Source organism: Cupressus sempervirens, chromosome 1, assembly GCF_028749045.1.
Source record: "Cupressus sempervirens isolate cs-2001-9-10 chromosome 1, ASM2874904v1, whole genome shotgun sequence".
Classification (NCBI taxonomy): Eukaryota; Viridiplantae; Streptophyta; class Pinopsida; order Cupressales; family Cupressaceae; genus Cupressus; species Cupressus sempervirens.
Window position 1 is genome coordinate 506,523,950 of NC_143118.1, and position 22,440 is coordinate 506,546,389.

A 22,440-nucleotide genomic window follows, 5' to 3' on the forward strand; every position below is an offset into this window, starting at 1 on the left:
CTTATATGTGTTAATTAGAATGAATGGTTGATATGTAGTTAAGTTTAAATACATGTTGATTTATCCCCCCCTCTTGATATCCATAAACATTCAATTAATATAAGACAAATTCTTTATGATTGAGTGATGAGAATATGAGGTTGTATGGTGTCGATGCGGTGGTTAGTTTTTTGTGCTTGTGTCTGAAAATATTGGCAAAATATATGTATATGAGACAATTTTGGTGTGGCTACTTTAAAAGTACAAGTTATATATGAACTTAGTTGATTATATATAGATTCTATTACAAACTTATCGAATATGCTTGATCTTATTAGAATACATTTTTATACATATATATATTTTGATATAAATATAAGTGAATTATAGACAAAATTGGGAAACATAACTATAATATTTATTATCCCAATAATATCAGCACCTATCGATCCTTCTCCCTCACCTTTGTTTCCTTAATTTCTTTACCAAGGCGCCAATACTACCTGCAAAAATCAAATGGTAATATTTTTGAAAATAGAATGTTTCCAAAGAGGAGTTGGGGAAGGAAAAGTGGGGAGCGCGTTGGTCCAATTTGTGGGAGTAGAAACTTGAAGGAGAGCAACACGTCAAGTCAACCGAAAGAGAGAGAAAGAGAGGCAAAATAAGGATAAGGTGGGAAGGGCGGAGCAGGGTAGCTAGGAAGAATTGCAATCATGGATGAAATGACGGAATGAACTTTGGGGAGAAGGAATGACGACGCCGATCAATGGAGCGACGCCTCCGCAGTGCTCAATCACCGCAGGGCTCCCCAATGGAATTAAGCCTGCCCGATTCGGGCGACCGGATTATTCAGATGGGCATCAACGGGCACACCCACATAGGATGGTTGTGGGTGGAGGAAGCAGAAACATCAGCAGCAGCGCCTCAATCTTCCCTTCAATCTCCTCCAGACAGGGAGAGCTTGGCCCAGATTTTTGCGGACGGAGATCAACGAGGTTTGTGTCAAAATTACATATAGGCAGAGGGCGAGCAAACTGCACCGGAGAGAAAGACAAGGGGAATGGAAAGGGAAAGGGAAAGGGAAAGGGGAGGGAAAGGATGGAGGGGGCTTTGGAGGAGCTGCTGGAGGAAGATGAGGAGCAGATATTGAGAGTGCTGGGACGGATGGGAAGAGAGGAGGAGTGGGACTGGGATTGGGGGTATTTGATAAGAGAGCTGGGGAACAGTGGGGAATGCAGCAAGGCCATGCAGTGTTATGAGTGGGCTGTGGCGAGAGAGAGGAAGAAGAGTGAGCAAGGCAAGCTGGCGAGCACCATGATCAGCGTGATGGGCCGCCTCGGCAGAGTGGATGTGGCGCGCCAGGTGTTCGAGCGGGCGAGAGCGCAGGGCTATGGGACCACTGTTTATGCCTTCTCTGCGCTTATCAGTGCCTATGGCCGCAGCGGTCTCTGCAACGAGGCAATTCGAATCTTTCGCCTCATGAAGTCCTGTGGCTGTAACCCCAATCTCGTTACCTACAATGCTGTTATCGATGCGTGTGGGAAGGGCGGCTTTGACTTCAAACAGGCTCTGCTTGTGTTCGATGAAATGATAAGGGAAGGGGTGGAGCCAGACCGAATCACCTTTAATTCTCTCATTGCCGTGTGCAGCCGTGGGGGACTGTGGGAAAAGGCACAGGACATGTTCGGTGAGATGCTTTATCGGGGAATTGACCAGGACATCTTCACTTATAACACCCTTTTGGATGCGCTTTGTAAAGGAGGCCAGATGGACCTCGCTGCTTCTATAATGTCCGGCATGTCTCAAAGGAACATTCTGCCTAATGTAGTTACTTACAGTACTGTCATTGATGGCTATGCGAAAGCTGGACGTCTTGACGAGGCATTGGACATGTATCATGAAATGAAATATTGTGGCATTAGTCTCGATAGAGTTTCGTACAATACACTCTTGTCTATCTATGCTAAGTTGGGTAGGTTTGAGGAGGCTCTTGCTGTTTGCCAGGACATGGAAAGAGCTGGTATTAACAAGGATGCTGTAACATACAACGCTCTCTTGGGTGGGTACGGAAAGCAGGGAAGGTATGATAAAGTTAAGGAGCTATTTCAAGAGATGAAGATGCACTTCGTCTCCCCTAATGTGCTCACTTATTCCACTCTAATCGATGCATATTCTAAAGGAGGACTGCAGGCTGAGGCTTTGCAAATTTTAAATGAGTTCAAATGCTCTGGTCTGAAGCCTGACGTGGTGCTTTATAGTGCGCTTGTTGACTCTTTATGTAAGAATGGCTCTGTAGAAGAAGCTCTTGCCCTGCTCGATCAGATGACAAAAGAAGGCGTGATGCCAAATGTCGTCACTTATAATTCTATAATTGATGCCTTCGGGAGGAATAGTCAGGTATGTTTCATTGCACACGCAGCCGTATGTCTTTCCAACAGGACCTGAGTTATGTTCTTTTATGTTTTCATGAAGTTCAATGCTTTGTTCTACATCTTCTTCAGGTCCATCCTAGAAGTTGTAGCGACAGTTCCAGTACGCTGTCTATAGAGAATAATGTGGCCAGTAGTTCATCAGAGGTTGTAGTAAGCTGGAGTACAAAAAATTCTACTGAAGACAAAAGCGAGGCATATGGTGCCACTGCAATGTTTGAGCACCTTGGAATCGAGAGAAGGCTTCCTCTATCTGTTGCCGAGGACATGAAACAGAGGTCTAAGGAGATTTTGAACACAGTCAAAATGTTTCATAAAATGCACGAATTGGGAATCAAACCAAATGTAGTCACATTTTCTGCCATTCTCAATGCTTGCAGGTACAGTCCATTTCCTTTTTCTCTTTCTGTTGCTAGATTTATTTGTTTCGAATATTCTCTTGAAGCTGCAAACAATTGCAAGAACGAAAGCGACTGATGGAATTTTCCGCTTGGAGGCACACAAGCATAAACTGCAATTATATGCTTTCGCTCTAGCATTTGTTACATTATGTTATTTTTCTTTTGCTAAATGGCAATTGGTATTGCCCCTAAAATAGGAATCAAAGAGTATGGGACAGCTTACCGTGCAACACTAACAGGTTACAAGTAAAACCTGGCTTTGTTTTGGCGTAGTACTTATATCTGAAGTTATGAAGTCCTTTTATGATTTTCTTGAGCATTAAGTTCTCAGCACTTCCTTTCGAATTCAAAATCACTTGTTTTAGTCGGATTTCTTGGATTAGTCTTAAAACTTTAGGTCTTATATTCCCAAGCCTAGTTAATCAATGACTGTGAAGTTTAATCCTTATGTTTTTTTCCCAGCTTAGATCGCTTCCTTCTCATTCTGATTTCTAGTCATATCCGGCATCAACTGAACTCAGGCTCAGATTACAGGTGAAATATTAACATAAGGTTTATAGCTTTGTTTATACCTTCACCCAGGTCATACATTCCTGCTGCCCAACAAATTTCAATTTTAATGGGCCGAGGCTTTTTTTTTGATGTATTTTATTTGAGCATCAGTCTTTTGATTCACGCAAGGAGCTGCTATTAAGGTCCCCATAGATCTTCTAAGGTTTATGGTTCAGAAGATTGGCTATTCTATTAAAATTTAGGACAGATGAAGCCCTCATTGATGGGCTCATCGGCAGTTAAATGCAGTTAAATGACCTTCAAAGTAAGGTTCAACACTTGGGCTTAGTCTTGTTTATGTTATTGGTGGCTATAATCCTTTCGAGGACTAGCTTGCATACAGTATGGGGGATGGATGTGAGAATTTATCATATCAGGTTTAGTTTATTGCCTTATTTCTAAGGGCTCAACACTGAGCTAGATTTCAAGAGTGCTGCATAGACCTTGTCTTTTGCTTAACCACAAATCTCTATGAGGGTTAACTGCATAGCTCTGTTATGGTCAACTCTTGATTCCGGTTAATTGCAGTGATTGTGATCCTCACCCCCAAGCTCAAAGGGTCATTGCTAAATTTTAATGTGATAGCAAGGCTAGATGCAATTAAACCTATTAAGCTGGGTTCACTTAGACAACTTGCTCTTGTTACAGGCACTGCTACATTTAGTAGATGTGATAGCTTTATTCTATTTGACTCTATTGTAATTTGTGATTAACATGTCTATTGGCATCAAAAGTCTTCTCTAAGAGGAAACGAGTATGATATGGGATTTAGTCTTGACAGAAATTCAACCAATCTTAATCTGCTTGTTGGTTCTGTAGACTGTCTTAGGCCAGAGATACCCTGTGGTAAGGTATCCGAACATGATAACTCTAGAAGCTGGTTTAATATCCACCAATTAGGCAAGTTTTCAAATTGCTTTTCATAAGTCTTTGCTCCTAAGCATAATCATGAACTATTATCAATTTTAGCCTGGGTAAATTGCAGAGGTTGCGATTCTCCCACCCTTTTAGTCATAAATTTTGGACTTAAACATGACGAAGAAAATGAATGTGGAGATAAAATTACATTCATTTTAGTCTGTTATGACACTCAGACGGTCCTTTAGAAAGTAGTATAAGAACTTAGGTTTTACTCCAAATGTGATTTCGTGCAAAGTGAAGGTGAACTTAATTTTGTAGCTCATCAGGCTCTATTTAATTGATAAAGTCCATTTTCTTATCAAGGAGGCGATGCTTTATGAGGATTCAATTGCATAGTTGTGAGCCAATCCTATTGACTAGTATTTCATAAGGTGTGGTTTACAAGAAGCAGGAATGGTCCAATTAGCATTCATTGTATCTTAGTTTTGCTCATAGGGGAGATGCATCTAGACTTCCTAGGAGGTTGCTCATCCTAGTTGTGCTCTGACTCAAGTTTGCTTAACCATGGAGTTCCCCAAGATCAAACTCACTTAGCTTTCTACCACATATGCAAAACCTTTATCAAGTGTTGTGCCTTTCTGCAGTGTGTAAAATTATTTGATGTTTCATCAGGGTTCAATAACATATTTTTTGAGTTGAGTTCCATTAGTGTGAGGGTGTCAAGATGATGATAGTTGCCATGTTGTCCAAGGCACAAATAAGCTTCTTAAGCTAGGCATTTTTTGAACCTTACAAACTCTCAATTCTACAACTGCAATCAACATTCTGCATCTTACTGTATCTACACACGAGTAAACTCAGAGGAATTCGTGTGGTTTTCTCAAGGGATATTTTGATTTACACAAGGAACATTCTGTTCTTGGGAATTAAAAAAAAGGTTTTTAAACTCGAAACTTTGCTGAGGATGAGACTTTCGAAAACCAAGCGAATGTATTCAAAACTCAGGAAGGCCCAAGGGAACTAACACTTGCAAGTACTTTTGGCCAAGCAAAATGCTTCATGTACTGGTCAAAAGAGATTCTGGCAAAATCAGACTTCCTACTCCTCAGGCATTTGTACTAGATCAGGTATAATTTGAAACCCCTGTAAAAACTTCACGACATACTGGTCTTGCATATCCTTGGAGCTAATAATTTAGATGCTGATAAAGGGTGCCATAACAACTGGATGATAGTCACTAGCAAACATTCCTAGAGTCAGTAAAGGGTGAGAAGCCGAATGAATAAAACTGAGCCTTAGGCTGTGTTAGTTCCATTGGAAGACCAAACTAAATAGATTTCTTCTTTTGTTCCTTAATTCTCTTTTTTTCTAAGTTTTCTTAATGATATAATTGGAGTAAATTCAGTCAGTTTAAGAGGCTTACCATACAGATAATGAACAACTTTACCATCAACAGAGTAACAATTTTCAACAGTGGGAATTAAGGTTTTTTTTCTGGTTTCTATGGAATCTTGGCAGAGGTGAGGTGGGCCTTTAATATATTTTACCTATGTCTTTTATATTATGGTAAAATAATGAATGTGTTATTAAACAAAGATCATGAATGATCTTTATATACAAGATACAGGAGAGCGTTTTTATAATGAACAAGAGAGAGGAAATAGATACATTCTTGTAAAATGAAAAAGAAAGTTTCCATAACGAATATGAGGAGTTTATGGAAACATTACAAAAAGAGTGACCATTAGAAAAAGACAAAAGAGAGAGAAAATAGAAACTATCTTATATCATAATACCCTCCCTTAATGGTCAATCTCTTCAAAAAACAGAAATTTGCATGTCCTCAAAAAGTGTAAAAGGCAGCCTCGGGTAGATGAGAGAGGTTTGCATGTTTTGCAATGTTGGTTTGTGGTAGCATTGGCTATGGTAGGACGAGTCTTGGTACCCAGAACAAGTGCTTCAAGGTGACGGTACTTGAAGATCGTCATCATTCTTTGCTTCTAGGTGTTGTAGTTTTTTCCGTTGAACCACTGATTGCCTTCCAGCATAAGACTGGTGAGAGATGCCATAGCATGTTTTCCAATGAAAAAATGTGAAAGTCTGAGATGACACGAACTTTGAGACAGATTGACGGAATACCCAGAAAATTTGAAGAAACACCCAGATAAGAGCTTGATAAACCCACAAAGAATCTGAAATCAGATTTTGATTCCACTGGATCGAAAATTGAGGCGTGAAAAATGATGCACCCAGGAAAACAAATACCGACCCAGTTGAGACCTGCAAAAACCCATCAAGAATCTGCAAAATGTTTTTAAAACCGGTATGGAAAAAGAGAGTTTCGAAAGAAGCCCTAGCTATTTTTAATAAAAACCAAAATAAGGCAGATTTGACTATTAAAAAAAAGGTGGAAAATGAAACTGCTGGACGAAGATCAGAGCAGAGGGTTTAAAACATTCTAGACACCGCCCTATGCAGAAGATGTGCAGAAAAAATCAGCTCAAAAATACCCAAAAAGGCAGCCACGAAATTGCAGAAAAGAATTCGATGCCAAATCCCTAGTGGGGTTTGTAGGAAAAAGAAAGATGCAAATTTTGAACACACTCGGGCAAATGGTTCAAAATTTTTGAACTAATAATTTTCTTTTTTCTTTTCTTTTTTGAAGAGGTTAGGAATTTGCTTGATACCATATTATGGTAAAATAATGAATGTGTTATGAAACAAAGATCATGAATGATCTATATATATAAGATACAAGAGAATGTTCGTTATTATCTATATATACAAGAGACGAGAATGTTTCTATAACGAACAAGAGAGAGGAAATAGAAACATTCTTATAGAGTGGAAAATAAAGTTTCCATAACGAACAAAAGAAGTTTATGGAAACATTACAAAAAGAGTGACCATTAGAAAAAGACAGAAGAGAGAGAAAATAGAAACTATCTAATATTGTAATATTTTCTTAACATTTGCCATCTGCATTATTCAAAGCATGTCACACATAATATTGCAACTTTTTACCTCTGTATGTTTGGCAAAACTGAAAACTGGACGCAAAACAAAACTAACAGGGACACAATATTTTTTAAACACTATGGGGCCCAACCTTGTTGACGCAGATAAAAACTTTTTGATGGTTTGCCATGGACCTAGCTTGAGGAGGTCCTTTTTTACCACCGGAAACAATATTTTTCATCCAAATGTTGGGGAAGGGGTTGGACTTAACTCGAATCTCCTAGCTCAGCTGACAGGTCCAATGATAAACCTTCTTCATGAGCAGGTTGGAATCAAACTGCAGTTGGGCCTTCAACACCTCAATATTTGGTATCCTCTGGGCTTGGGAATCGGTTATTACATATTTTCTCAAACAGGCAGGTAGCACAAGAGAGAGACTGATACTAGTAAGCACAAAACAATATGAAGGCATTCTCAGACGACTACAGAACCAGAAGTTTAGGCAAACGAATAAAACGTGTTTTGCAATAATTTTACCAAGAATTAATGGTATCTAGACAAGACTTACTAGTCAAGTGTGAGGCAAACAACACAAAAAGAGAGTGAAAGTGAAGGATTACAAGTACAGGTGGAAACAAATGAGAACACCAAGTCAAATCTCAATCATTTGAATCAACTAGAAGTAGGTGCAGCGAACAAAGGTGATAATGGGGAAGAGAAACAAGACGATAAAATATATTAGTTCTACTAGAACACCACTTTTGTGGTCTTCGAAGTTGTATGTGGTGGAGCTTATGGACTAAAAAAGAGGATGGAAACTATTGAGGCAAGGAACTAGGAGGAAGAGAACAAAGTATATGAAGCCATAAAGTACACAAGCAAAATAGAAGGGAGAGCAAAAATTTAAAAGAACAAATTTCAAACATGGAGATCAAAATGGATATAGGACAGCAAGAATGAAACCATAAAACAAGAATTGGAAGGAGTCAAAGAAAAGAAATGGTGAAAGACGTGGACACATTTGAAAGAAATTCAATCAGCTTTGGCAGACACAAAATTTAAAGAATCTCAACTAAAGGAATGGACAGAGGAAGCCAAATCTTCGTTACAGGTGGTAAATGGCTCAACAGACAAACAAAAGGGAGCTATTGAGCAACAAATCAAATTCAAATAAGGGAAGAACATGACAAAAGGGGCAAGGCTGCAGATATCATTATAGAAGGGCTTTAAGACTTCAGAGCAAAAAGAGAGAACTAGTATTCTTACAAGGGACTTTCTTAGAGACAAGCTGAAGTGGACAAGTGATATCAACAAGCAAACATAATAGGTAAGAGTTTGGATAGAAGAAGGGATAGAAACATAAGAGGTCTACTCAGAGGAGCTGCTGTATAGGATGCCTATCATTCCCTCTTTTGCTAGATTTAATCTGACCCTTTGAAACAGAGTGCTACTCAGAGGAACATAGTTCTATCTAGATGAAGATCTGACTTTTGTTCAACAAGAGGAGCAAAGGAAGGAATGGATAAAAGTAAAATCAACAAGAAGCGAAGGAATGAGTTTGGAACAATGAGAACCAAACAGGTTAATGACATGGTAGAATCACAGTGTTTATAAAAGAGAAATGGTATGACGCGGTAAAATTTGGAAAAGAAGATCCAAATAAGCAATATATATGGCTGCGAGCAATAGTGAATGAGACAATATTCAGATTGGCTGCTTGCTACTTTGCCCCCGAAAACTCTAAATCCTACAGGATAAAGGAACTTAGCTAAGGAGGATTTGTTTGCACCATTAAGAAAAGATATCTCTTTATTCAACACTACAAGTGCAATAATGCTTGTTGGGGACTTCAATTCAAGGACAACAAACCATCAATCTTTACATTTGAACAATGGTGAAAAAGGAAAGAGCAATCCCTTATGGTTTGTGGTGATCGACCTTGCAAAAGAGCTTAATAGGATGGGATTTGGGGTGTTTTCTCATTTCGGGGCAGAACTATTGGGGTTGTGTAGTTTGTTTGATATGGTTATTTGTAACAACCTAAGAGTATGACCAACTTTGGGGGGTATCACTTGCAAGGCTTACAATGTTCGAAGTGTGGTGGATTACAACCTTAGAGTAGTTTGTTTGACATGGTTATTTGTAACAACCTAAGAGTATGGCCAACTTTGGTTGGGGGGTATCACTTGCAAGATGCACAATGGACTAAGTGTGATCAATTACATTATTTGTTCACAAAATTTTACTTATAGAGTGATAGAGAAGATATCTGATCACTTGCCCCTCTATATTAAATTTGACTTTGTTCTATATAGTCTGAATGATAAACATGATTTTTATAGGCAAAAGGCAATTGTAAAAAAGGTAGAATACTTATAAATCAAGAGAGCAAGGTCAATTTGTGCTGCTCTTAACCAGCCACTTCTTGAAATAGACAATTCAATTGATGAATGAACAATAAGAAGTTTGAACATTTGCATAGGAGTTTGCTGATTCCAATTATACACAAGGCGTTAAAGACATGTAAAAGATCTTGCAATAGGAAAAGGGTTGGAAATGCATTTTTGACAAATCCATGGTACGATGAAGAATGTAAGGCAGCCAAGAGACTTATAAGAGGGAAAGATCTGAACAAAGAAAACAAGAAGTTGTGGACAAAGCTGATTCAAGAAAAAAGAGGAGTATGTTAAAGCAAGGAGGGAGTTAAGACATCTTTGCAAACACAATTCCAAAGACTTTTTGGAAGGCACTACAACAAAGGAAAAAGCAAACAAAGAATAATAGTATAGATGAGCAATGGTTAGACTAAGCCAAGTTACTTTATGAGTGGACACATGAGATAGACCCTCCCCCCATTGTTAACACCTTAGCAAAATTGTTTAGGGTGGATGACATCAAATAGGGAATAAAGAAATTGGTGTGTGGTAAGGCATGCGACATTGGCAAACTTCAAGATGGATTTTTAAAGTAGGGAGTTGATCTTCTTTCCCCCCATATCAATGGGGTCTTCAACAATGTCATTTGGGAGGGGGTTCTGCTTGATTGGATCAGTAGTGTGGTTATCCCTCTCTTGAAAAGTGGAGACACCAACAACCCATCCAATTATTGGACAATTATGGTTAATCTTCTCTCAGACCAACTTATCAGGAGCATAGTGGGACATACAATTAGTAGTTGGGTAGAAGGTGAAGGAAAAAGAGCAAGGGGAAAGCGGGTTTTAGGCCCTAAACATTGTACCATTGATCATTGCATCAATGTTTGACACTTGGTAGAGAAAATACGAGACAACCAAGGGGGAGAAGCTTATTGCAATTTTGTGGACTTCAGGAAAGCCTTTGATATAGTCCCTAGAGACAAGCTGTGGAGTAGAATGGAAGAATTAGGCAGTCTAGATGTGTATAAAGCAACAATGCATAGGTTATATGAGACATTTAGAGCCAGAATTAGAATTAAAGAGGGAATGTTTGAATGCTTTGATAGTGACATTGGTGTTAAACAAGGGTGTTCATTATCTCCCTCTTTGTTTGGCTTCTACATCGATAAGCTAGAATCTTGGTTAGATAATATAGATGATGAAAGGGTTTATTTGGTAGGGTATGTGATGAAGCTTCTTTTGAATGTAGACGATCTTATTTTGATTTTTAAAACTGGTCAGGGGTTAGAGATCATTTAGGGGCTTTGGAGCACTTTTGTCAGGAAGTGGGGATACATATGAACATCACCAAAATGAAAATTATAAATTTTTGTTTGAAGAGGAAGAAAAGGATATTTCCTTTCTTTTTGAAGGCAACCCATTAGAAACTGTGAAAAAATACAAGTATTTGGGAATTGACTTTCATAATAGACACAATTGGGAGTCGTGTAGAGGGAAAAGATTAAAGGAGGGTGGAAAGTGTCATACCTTATTCAGAGATGCAAAAATGCTGAGCTCTGGGACTAGAAAACCAAGAAACTTTATTTGGTTTTCTGGTATGGTTGTCCTTTATGGCTTTGAATTTTGGGGAGGCAACATGACAAAATGTGGTTGAAGATAGGTAGAGAGGTTCATGAACACTTAATCACTAGTAGTCTTAAGACTTCGGTGGCATATGAATTTCTCTAAGTAGAAGTAGGTAGTTTGCCATTGGAAATGGAAGTGATAACTTGACTAATTAGTTATTTAAAGCAACTTGGAAACATGCATAACAAAAGATGACCCAAAATTGTGATGAAAGAGGACTTGGTTTGCAGGAACTAAACATGTATGAAACAAAACATAAAGTGGTTGAGTAAGTGGAACATTAAGTTATAAGAATGTCCTAATACCAATGTGGAAATAAAAATGTTAGTCATAGAAAAATTGCCATGTGGACTAATAGCATATGCTCATCAAAGTGTTCAACCTAATCTGGGAGCATGATGATAAGGCTTACCTAGGGGTAACTATTAAGAGAAAGCTAGCCTGTTGGCAGCTCAATTGAGGATGGATTCTCATCTCCTTGGATGTGAGATGAGTAGATGAAAATGGGCCAAAGAGGAGTGGGAAGAAAGGATTTGTAGGTTATGTGAGATGGGTGCAATTGAGACTAAATGACACTTTGTCATAGAGTGCACAATGTATATTGACATCTGAGCTCAATTCGAAATCAGTTAGAGAGTGGAGAACATGCACAGCTTATTCGATAGGAATAAGATCAAACAAAATGCTAGATTGATCGTCAAGATTCATAGTAGAAGGTCTTACTAAAAGAAGCTGGAGTTAGCTTATGGTTGTGATCCTGTGGTCCCTTAGACGGTTTAGTCTCGCAAACGTCATTAAAATCCTTCAATTCAATTCAAATCTCTGCTGCGGAGGATGTCTATCATTCCCTCTTTGCTAGATTTAATCTAAATGTTAAATTATGGAGAATATTCCCATGCCTTGTTCTCTATGCTGTCATTATTTATGGTTTCCTTTGAAGGGCTCCAAATATCCTTAGGTTTTAGGTCCACCTACCACTTTCAAATATCTTCTAGCTTGCATTGTTGGGTGCTTTCACCAAATCTTTTGTTGGCTTTCTCAAGGCTCACGCTTGGATCTCCTTTTAATTACCACTATCCATTTGACTTATATGGGCTCCTAATTAAATGTCTCCACATCATTCTTGAGATGAGAATATTGTGTAAATGAGGACCATTGGAAAATTTCTTTTAGAATGATGTGATGCCCTTGCTAGATGAAATTGCAATAGTGTTGAACCTTGACAAATGTTTCTCCATCATGCTAGTGGGCTTGTACTAGAACTACACGGTGGGCCAATAGCTAGGTTTTCATCTCACTAGAATGTCAAGAGGTGAACCATTTGGTAGACGTGTGTCCACCCCACCATCTGATTTGGGTACACACCAATGTGAAAGAGGATTGTTTGTTGGGCTTTAACACTGCTGGGTTTTCTTTTACCAAGGGCATTACAAGCATGCCGTGCTTAACATAGAGAACCACTATGCCAAAATCTTGTATAGTAGGTGAACCAACACTCATTGGTGTACTGGGATTTCTGTCCATCAAATTATCAACAAAGTGTAGTTCCCTCATGGACACATGGTTGTTGGCTGCACCATATGGTTTGAGTCATGCTCATTAGCATAATGGAGGAACATTATTGGGGTTTTGTCAACGTACTTGGTTTTCGTCTATTAGGGATGTTACATGCACATTACACTTAACAAGGCTCAACCAAAAGACATTGACTTTCATTGGCGTTAAGAGTGAGATTTTTGTCTCACCGAAGTTCCAATTTGGTCAAAAGCCTTCGTGGACATGTGGTTGGTGGTTCCTATTACAAGGTAATTGGTAAATACTTGCTTATTAATAACAGAGACCGAAAGGTCAATTTATACAAAAGGAAGAGACGATGTTTCCTTAGGAAACGATCGTAAAGAATAGAAACATTCTATTCCAGAGAAAGCAAAAAATGAAAGCAAACTAAAGCTAAAGATATTTACAAGATAACCATTAACTAATAATAGACGTCTTATCTATTATTGTAATACCCTCCCTTAATGGTTAATCTATCTAACACACCAAGCTGTCCTCTGAATTTGACAAACTTATCAAGACCAAGAGGCTTGGCGAGAATGTCTGCAGTCTGATTTGAGGTAGGAACATACTGCAGATCTATAGTCCCGTCTTCAACCAGCTGTCGTATGTAATGACAATGAATATCCACATGCTTGGTTCGTTCATGGAAGACTGGATTCCGTGCTAACTTGATAACGCCTTCATTATCAACAAACAGAGTAGTCGGTCCTGCTGGTGACATCTGCATATCCCCAAGCATCCGACGAAGCCAGACAACTTCACATCCTGCCTTAACAGTCCCTCTGTATTCAGCCTCTGTAGAAGAGAGAGAAACTGCCTGCTGCTTTTTGCTGGTCCATGTGACTGCACCGGATCCCAAACTGAACACATATCCAGATGTTGACTTTTTATCATCAACAGAGCCTGCCCAATCTGAATCTGTGAACCCACTGAGTTTAGGATTAGAACTCCGAGAATACAGAAGTCCATAATCAGAAGTGCCCTTCACATAACGAAGCACACGCTTTGCTGCCATCCAATGATCAGCCTTAGGAGCTGTCATAAAGCGTGAAATATAGCTGATTGTGAAGCTGATATCAAGCCTAGTAGCAGATAGGTAGATGAGGCTGCCTACTAGTTGCCTATACGTAGTATCATCAACGGAAGGAGAATCAGACTTGGCTGATAACTTGAGACCTTTCTCCATAGGTGTAGATGCAGGTTTGCAATCCTGCATTCGGAATTTGTCTAACAAGGCTCTGACATATTTGGACTGAGAGATGAATATACCAGAAGACTGTTGCCAAACTTCAACACCTAAGCAATAATGCATGAGCCCAAGGTCAGTCATATCAAAAGACTGGCATAAGTGTTGTTTGATTCCCTGAATCAAAGATTCCGAACTGCCAGTGATGATCAGATCATCCACATAGATAACCAGAAGGATGATGTCACTGTCAGTAGTCTTGATGTACAGATTTGAGTCTGAAGAACTCCTCTTGAAGCCTTGATCACTGAGGTACGTATCAATCTTGATGTACCATGCTCGAGGGGCCTGCTTCAAACCATAGAGAGCTTTTACCAATCTGAGTCCTGATCAAGGCGAAGCTGCATTTTTCGCCTTCTGAATCTGTTTCTGTTTTTATGGGTTTGTTGATTTTCTCCTCAAAAATCATTTCAAGTTGTCTGTAATACGCAAGGTTGCGTGAGATTCTGGGTTTGTTGATTTTCTCCTCAAAAATCATTTCAAGTTGTCTGTAATACGCAAGGTTGCGTGAAATTTTGGGTTTGTTGATTTTCTCCTCAAAAATCATTTCAAGTTGTCTGTAATACGCAAGGTTGTGTGAGATTCTGGGTTTTACCGTTTTTTCCACAAAAACGAAGTTTTGTAATTGCAACTTATTTTGAGTCATAGCACTCTTCTGGCAAAGCTTCTTGGTTTCAGCATTCTGTAGATCCAGTTCAGATTTCTTGATGAAAAATGGTCGAATCTGCTTCCCAGAGCACGATGACAGACTGAGACGGCTAAGAGCATGAAGATTTGATATAGAAACATGCAGATTTTCACCCCAAAAACGCGAGTCTCCAAAAAATGGCCACGATTTCCATGCGATTTGCAGACCCGTAATTCAAGAATTTCTCCAAGCAGAAAAACCCTAGGTGGGTTTTGGAGAAATTAGCTGAAATAATTTTGGAAAAATTTAAACAAATAATTTCAAGAAGAAATTATAAATTTTTCCGAAAAAATTTAAGTATTTAGCTCTGATACCATATTACAAGGTAATTGGTAAATACTTGCTTATTAATAACAGAGACCGAAAGGTCAATTTATACAAAAGGAAGAGACGATGTTTCCTTAGGAAACGATCATAAAGAATAGAAACATTCTATTCCAGAGAAAGCAAAAAACGAAAGCAAACTAAAGCTAAAGATATTTACAAGATAACCATTAACTAATAATAGACGTCTTATCTATTATTGTAATAGTTCCATCATCTATTTTGGACATACGTTTGACAACATATTGGGTTTTTGTCTACTAGAGATATTATAAATGAAGTGAGGAACACGTAGATGAGAGCAATATACATTGCTTTTATGCCAACAAGATTTCTTTCAACCTTGTTAGATCATCATATTGATGAGATACAGTGATGACCATAGCCTATGTATCTATTGATTATGTTAGTCTTGGGTATGAAAAGGCGTGAACCACCATGTGGGTGGAGGAGAATGCTTTAGTAGAGGCATCATTGAGAGAAATCAAGCATACATACTTTGAAATAGTTATGCCTATCATTTTTGATGGATGGAAAGATTGCAAAAATAGACCATTGATTAATGTCATTGGAGTGCCTTGAACATGAACAATGCTATTGAAGGAAGTGGATCAGGGGGGCAAGCAAATGAAGTGATTTTCATTGCCAAAATCCTTATACAATCCATTATTCGGCAGCTCTTAAAATTGTTATTTAATCATATTAGATAACTTTGAATATTGTAGGATGGTTTTATAGTGGACAGTATGTATGGGCATGTTTTTGGGACACCATGTGCTGTCCACCCACTCAATTCGATATTGCCAATGATTGGCAAATTAATCAAGTGGATCAAAGGAATCTACATAGAGGTATAGGAGATTCAAACATTTGTGACTAATCATTATGTGTCACAAGTTATTTTCAAGACCTTTTTCAACTTGGAGTTGTCGAAGGCAATTTAAATTTTATTTTTCTATTTCCTATTTAATTTTATAATTATTAATATGTGACATGCTGTCTATATTTCAATATTTTTATTTTTTATTTTCTTTCACACCATATAGGGTGCCAAAACTTGCTTTGCATCACGCACAATTGTTGTGACACTTGTAAAGGTACAAGGTGTGATGATTGCTATGGTCGGCAACAATCCTTGTAGAGTTTGGAGGCCATCAAGTATAGAGAGAGTCCAGAATGTCAAAGCATTGGGCTTAGATGATGAGGGGTAAGTTCATGTGGAATATGTTTTCAGTTTCACCCCATTTTTTGCATGGTTAGGTATAGGTCGCCCATGTATAAGTAAAATATGTTATGGTATGGGCTTAATGGTGGAAAGAATAAGGACCATAATAGAAACTAAGGAGCATGACTCAGCAGAAGCATTTTTCAAAAGCGTGCAAAGGATCATTATTGACTGTTGGAACAAGGCCATGGCCTTGCATCTCTTAGCATTTGCTTCATCTCTAATGTATTATAGCATAGAGATATTTTCCTTTTCAAGTAGGGTTGTACATAGAGGGAAGAAGAGGTTTTTAGTTAAAATATTGTGTCAAGAACAATATTATTAGATGTAGATGTATAAAGTTTTGTTGTGGGCCACTTCATAACTTCGAGGAATCATAATGACTGTTCTCTTCGAGCTAAGCACAAAAATAATGTTCATGAATGGTGTTACATACATGACTGAGGCTTTCTCTACTTATAGCCTCCAACTAAAATTCTCTCAAGTATGCATCTTTTTATTTGACTTGCTTATTTTTTATTTGCTACTACAATTATAATTAATGTTTTGTAATGGTAGATAGCAAATGTTTCATCCGAATTCCATAGGTTGTGAGTTTTTTCTCAGTTGAGCGGAATTGGGGTAAATACTCCATCTAGTTGGCTAATCACAACTTGAAGGGTAATAAAAAGCTAAAAGATTTGGTCTTTGTGCATTTCAACTTGTGTCTCTTGTGACATAAGACAACTGATCGTATTGGGGTGGGGAATGTGACAAAGAACAAGGATCAAACTCTTAAGTGTGCTAACTAAGATGCTACAGATGCACAACTGGCCAAAGTCTCTAGCTTTAACCCATGATGTGGTCAGTGGGAATTGCACCATAGCTAATTGTGGTTCAAATGAAATTAAACCAACTGCTGACTTCAATGCTTTTGATGAAGAAAGATTTTTAACTTTATTAAATTTTGATTCGTTATTGGTATTTATAATTTGGCAAATTATTGAAATATGAATTACTTGTATTATAATTTTTTCCTATGTTACGGATTCGGATGCGGATTCGGAAATGGATGTGGGAATCATGATTTTTTTTTTGGGGAGGTTTGCGGATGCATATGGATGTGTCTGTAGCTATCTATCGATATATAAAATTGTCTTATCTGTCGGGAGTTTATTGAGTGCCAACTGCTGTTACAAATTGTCTTATCTGCTGGCCATACCAATCTGGGCAATGTTGGAAGTCTTGTGAGAACCATCCAAGGTTGGAGTAGGGCTTTGCACATTCAAAGGCTTCCTTTGCTTAGTACTATATGCATACCTGCTGGAGGATCGTACCGCCACAGAAGGAGCTCTCTATGTTAGAGACTGCTACAGAAGTTCCATATAAGTCTGAAATACTCCATTAAGGGTGTCGTACAAGCTGATTGAGGCCCATACCGGGCCTGTAGCTGAGTTCTGGGCAGCGACTAAGTCTGTCACAGAGTTCTGTGCAGTGATTTGGTCTGTAGCTAAGTTCTAAACAGCATTAATTGTTTATATATATATATATATATATATATATATATATATATATATATATAGCACTTAATAAACGTATCCTGCCAGCATCCACAAAGCTTCCAAACGCATCCTGCATCCGCCTCCAGGCTCCAGGAGGCCGCATTAGTAACTTAGATTTTTTTAAATTAAGAGGTATTTAAATATTTAGTTAATTGACAATTATAAGTGCCATTGATTTTATTCTTATAATATTTTTAATACATGTATCATATTTATAGCTAAAACTGTACCTGTACTAAAGGAATTTCTTTTACCATACCCGGTGCTCGTACTTGTACCTGTACTGTACTAGGACTAACAACTTAGGAAATATAAATTCAACAAGCAACAGAGGGAGAATGCCAACATGTGGAGGTGTTGAAAATTATCAAAGAGAATAAACAATGTTGTAATATCAAATATATTTTGAGTGAAGTGGATAAAATGGTGAGAGGCATTGCCTCAATTTATACATGATTCATACATATGACGAGAAGATAGTCCAGCCCATGGATGGTATCAACCCTAATATAAACATAATATAATCTACTGTACACATGTAGGCCAATCAATACAAGGTGCTCACAAATACAGGTAAGCTCCATATACAATGTACATAGAATGCAAATAGATGAATATGCCCCAAAGGTGTATAACAAGAATTTTCAAAATCAACATGATACTGTAAGATGGGTTTCACATAATCTAACACATTGCTATTACCTATTTTTAATATGAGATTTGCATATTCATCTAGTATACTGCTATATGATGAACCATTCTATCATTTCTGTTACAATACGTTGAATCTCTTATGAGACTGTAGCTAATTCTGAGCAAATAGTGTACCAATTCGACAATCTTCAACCTCAAATTGGCTTGTTATGAGATTTAGCTGATTTTGAGGGAATGGTTGACTGATCTGGCAATTTGCAACTGCAGAACGACTTGTTATGAGATTATAGTCAATTCAGAGTGAATAACCTTTTACGGCTGTTGATATTGGGAGATTTTGTTTGTTTTGTGTTATCTGTGACTGTTTCAATCTATGTACTAAAGTGGTGATTTGGGCAGCAAATTTGCACCACAAGGAGATGTGCAACATTATGAGATTGATGTATCAAATGGCAAATCAGATAAAATCTTGAGAAATTTCTGCTATTTTTTTCCTGAATTGAGTGGTAAATTATTCTATTTGGAATTTGCATGCCTTAGACCAGCAATAAAAATAATTTCCAGTTCAGGTAGATTTTAATTATTTCCTGAGAAGGCTGCCTCATGTAAAAATGTATACTGTGGAATTTTTTGCTTGTAGATCATATGTACCATCTAATTCATCTCTTCACAAGAGTTACATTGGTATATACTATATGACTCTCCCACAGCCCAAAATCAAAGAATGACGAGACCATAATTAAAGAATATTATCATTGTGAAGCCAAATTGTGTACTCATGTAAATTTTCCTGTCGTAGGACTTTCTTTAATAATTTCAAAAAGGTGATAGTCTCCTTCCAATGTGGAGTCATGCATAGGATAACAAATCCAATGAACTTTCCTTTTGCATGTATCTCTTGGATATCCAAGGGAGATGATTATGCTAGTTATCTCTTTAGGGTTATGGCTTCTTGTGGTTCTTCCCTTTCCTTGTATTAAGATCTTTGCTCACATGGTGGACTGAGATGATTCTGACAGGTGCAGATGCTGGAGTGATTACTGTAAGTGTTCTTTTTACTTGAAGTCAGACTCATAACAGATATGTCAATGTCAGTGGTCCATGAGGACATGTATCTGGAGTCCAGCTTATTATATGTGATGTTTTAACCTTTATGGATGGCATGTATCTCTCCCTTTATCTTCCCTTATCTCTCCTTATTCTTAACAGTTTTGGATGTCTTTTTTTTATGGCGCAACAAAATGCATTTGGTTGTTTAGGTCAGCATGTCTCCTGCAGGCTGACTAAAAGCCAGCAAAACAAATAGTCAATGTTGCAAAAACTCATTTGAAAAAAGACAATAAAGTTATAAACCTTAAAAGAGAGGCTGTGAATGTATGGTCAATGGATCAGTTGTGACAGGTGACAGCAATGCCTATAACAGTGTTATTTATTGTGTGAGCTGTATATATTTATTTTCATTAAGTACCTATGGATAATGTATGGGCTTGATACATAGATTATGTTAAGCTTGCTTTGAAATACTTTTGCATTTGGTGAATGCTAAAATATCCTGTCAATGTTTTCTTGATAGTGGTATTTCTTCTGTAAGATGAATTTATTTATGTATCTAATGCCCTTTAATAAGAAATAACTTTTGATACAAAGAGTATGTCAATAGACAAACCTACCCGCAAACACTTTTGCACTCAATATTCTCTAAATTATCCTGTACATTGTTTATCAGTCCACTGTATCCTGTACCTGAAGTATCATAGATCATTTGATAATGTAATGTTCCCCACTTTCAGCTTCTGTTTCATGAATAATGCTTGTGTTATTCATCATGCTGTGTAATGGGGTTTATTTCCATTGCTGTCTCCATTTCTATGTTGAAAGCTAGGGTTGGTAGTAGCAATAATATTTACACTTTGCCTTGTGACATGGGTGTGCTGAGTTAGATCTATAACTGTGTATTGAACAATTGGTGTGTCATATGAGAGTTTTGAATGTCCGAGTCAGATCAAAGAGTCCTTGAACATCATCTTACGACACTGGTAGTCACTCTGATAGAGCTTGTGAGCATATCCCACATCTCCTTGGCAGTATCTTTCCCCGATAGATGAGGAATAAAATGATCTCTTACTCTGTCAAGAATGATTCTTTGAGCTTTGGCCTCCTTGGCCTCATGCAAATTTGATGTTAAGCAAAATACAATGTTTTCGTGGCCATTCTTTGTGCGGTGATTTATTTGTTTCAGGATTGTTTCCCTTTAAAGTCCAACATAATATGCAGTCATCAGAAGCCAGTATACTTAATCAAAGGATGCAGACAGTATGCATTTTCATTGCACATCTCTTTTGTAGCTCCTTGGGAGCTAAATATTGTATATCAATTAGTTTTAAGTTGAGCTTAGCAATGTTAATTGTTTCCAAAGTAACAGATAATTTTCTGGTGCATGTTAATGCTTATTTTATGATTACCTTAGTGTTCTCATTAGAAGGCTTTCGTATCTTATGGTTACAGTCGTTGTCGATCCTTCAAAGAAGCTTCCATGTTGTTAGAAGAGCTGCGCTTATTTGATAGTCGTGTGTACGGTGTTGCCCATGGGTTACTTATGGGCTTTAGGGATCAAATATGGGGGCAAGCTCAAGTGCTTTTCGACGAAGTTACTCGGATGGATTCTTCTACTGCTTCAGCTTTTTATAATGCTCTCACTGATATGCTTTGGCATTTTGGCCAGGTTTGTATAACATTTCACCTTAATCTATATTTGTACATGTATGAATCAACGTGTAATTTACATTCATCTTAGATTCAGATAATTGTACAAAAATCATAAATTTGAAAAAGGATTATATGCAATTTACATTCATCTTAGATTCAGATAATTGTACAAAAATCATAAATTTTAAAAAGGATTAAATGCAATTTAATTTGTCCTGTTGAACTTGAGTTTCTTATTGCATACATGCATAGAGTAATAATATTATTCAGCTGAAAACCATTTTTTCGTAATGTTCTTGTATTAGGAACCATGGTCAACTTTTTGCAACATGCTTGTCATCGATGATTTCGATGACAAAGCCTTATGCTTCAATCTTCCTATTGATAGCCATCTGCTGGACAAGTCCTGTCATCTGTAAACAGGGAGCGTGTCCCTTAACTTTGTTCATCAACAATGGATACTTACAATGCCATCTCACTAATATTTCCTTGATACGTTGTGAACTAGCTGACAAATGTCTATCTGACTCCATTGTCATTGTTAATGCTCATTTAATGTGTAAAGCATGTCAGGGAGTTGAAAATAGATTGAAAGTATACAATAGATTGTATGACACAAGTCTGAACAGAAGAATTATCCTGGACAAACGTCAAATCAGGTAGAGATCTCAAGCAGGACTGAGCTATGCTCCTCGTTCGAGTATCTCAATCACTTTTGGTGGTGTCATGATGCTGCTATGGTGTATTTAAAACATTACAATGACAAAATGTTGGCTCCAAACACCTTCAACATTCTGTGCACCATCGAAAATTCCGAACTGACCGTTTTTCACCAAAAACTACATAAAGATGGAGGTTTCCCTTAAGTTATCATCTAATCTTGTCAAATGACTTATTTTCCTTTCTTATAAACTCTCACAGTCTAAAAAATGAGATACTGAACATCCAAAAAGACTGATCAAATGATAGAATCTTTTACATTACACGTTCTGTGTGCATTGTACCGAGATTGCTGAATCTACTTAATTGGTGATTCTGAAAATACCACAGCAGTTGTATTTTTGCCAGGGTAGTTGCATGCTTTCTGCCTGTGAAAACTGCCGATCCAGCAAAATTGTTTTCTGATCATTCTGAGGTCTGCAACTTCATTTCGAAACTTGTGGAGGTGTAACATACCATGCCAGATTCTATTCTGACTAATGCATTTTAGGGCTGTCTTCGACTGAGTGGAATGCGACACCTTGGTCCAATTTTCTTGATCAAATTTTGGACCATGGCTCCCCCATTCAGAAGGCTTTATGTTCCCAAAAACCATA

At 37.7% G+C, this 22,440-nt stretch overlaps 1 protein-coding gene across 1 annotated transcript in view; it reads left to right on the forward strand.

The window, feature by feature from the left end:
* The first annotated feature begins 676 nt into the window (after nt 1-676).
* The window catches only part of GUN1 (s uncoupled 1), a 31,711-nt gene continuing 9,947 nt past the window's right edge, over nt 677-22,440 (forward strand). The window contains exons 1-3 of the mRNA XM_089829194.1: nt 677-2,376; nt 2,481-2,788; nt 20,924-21,140. Coding sequence (XP_089685320.1) covers nt 730-2,376; nt 2,481-2,788; nt 20,924-21,140 — 2,172 coding nt within the window. The 5' untranslated portion in view covers nt 677-729. The remainder of the gene's footprint in view (nt 2,377-2,480; nt 2,789-20,923; nt 21,141-22,440) is intronic.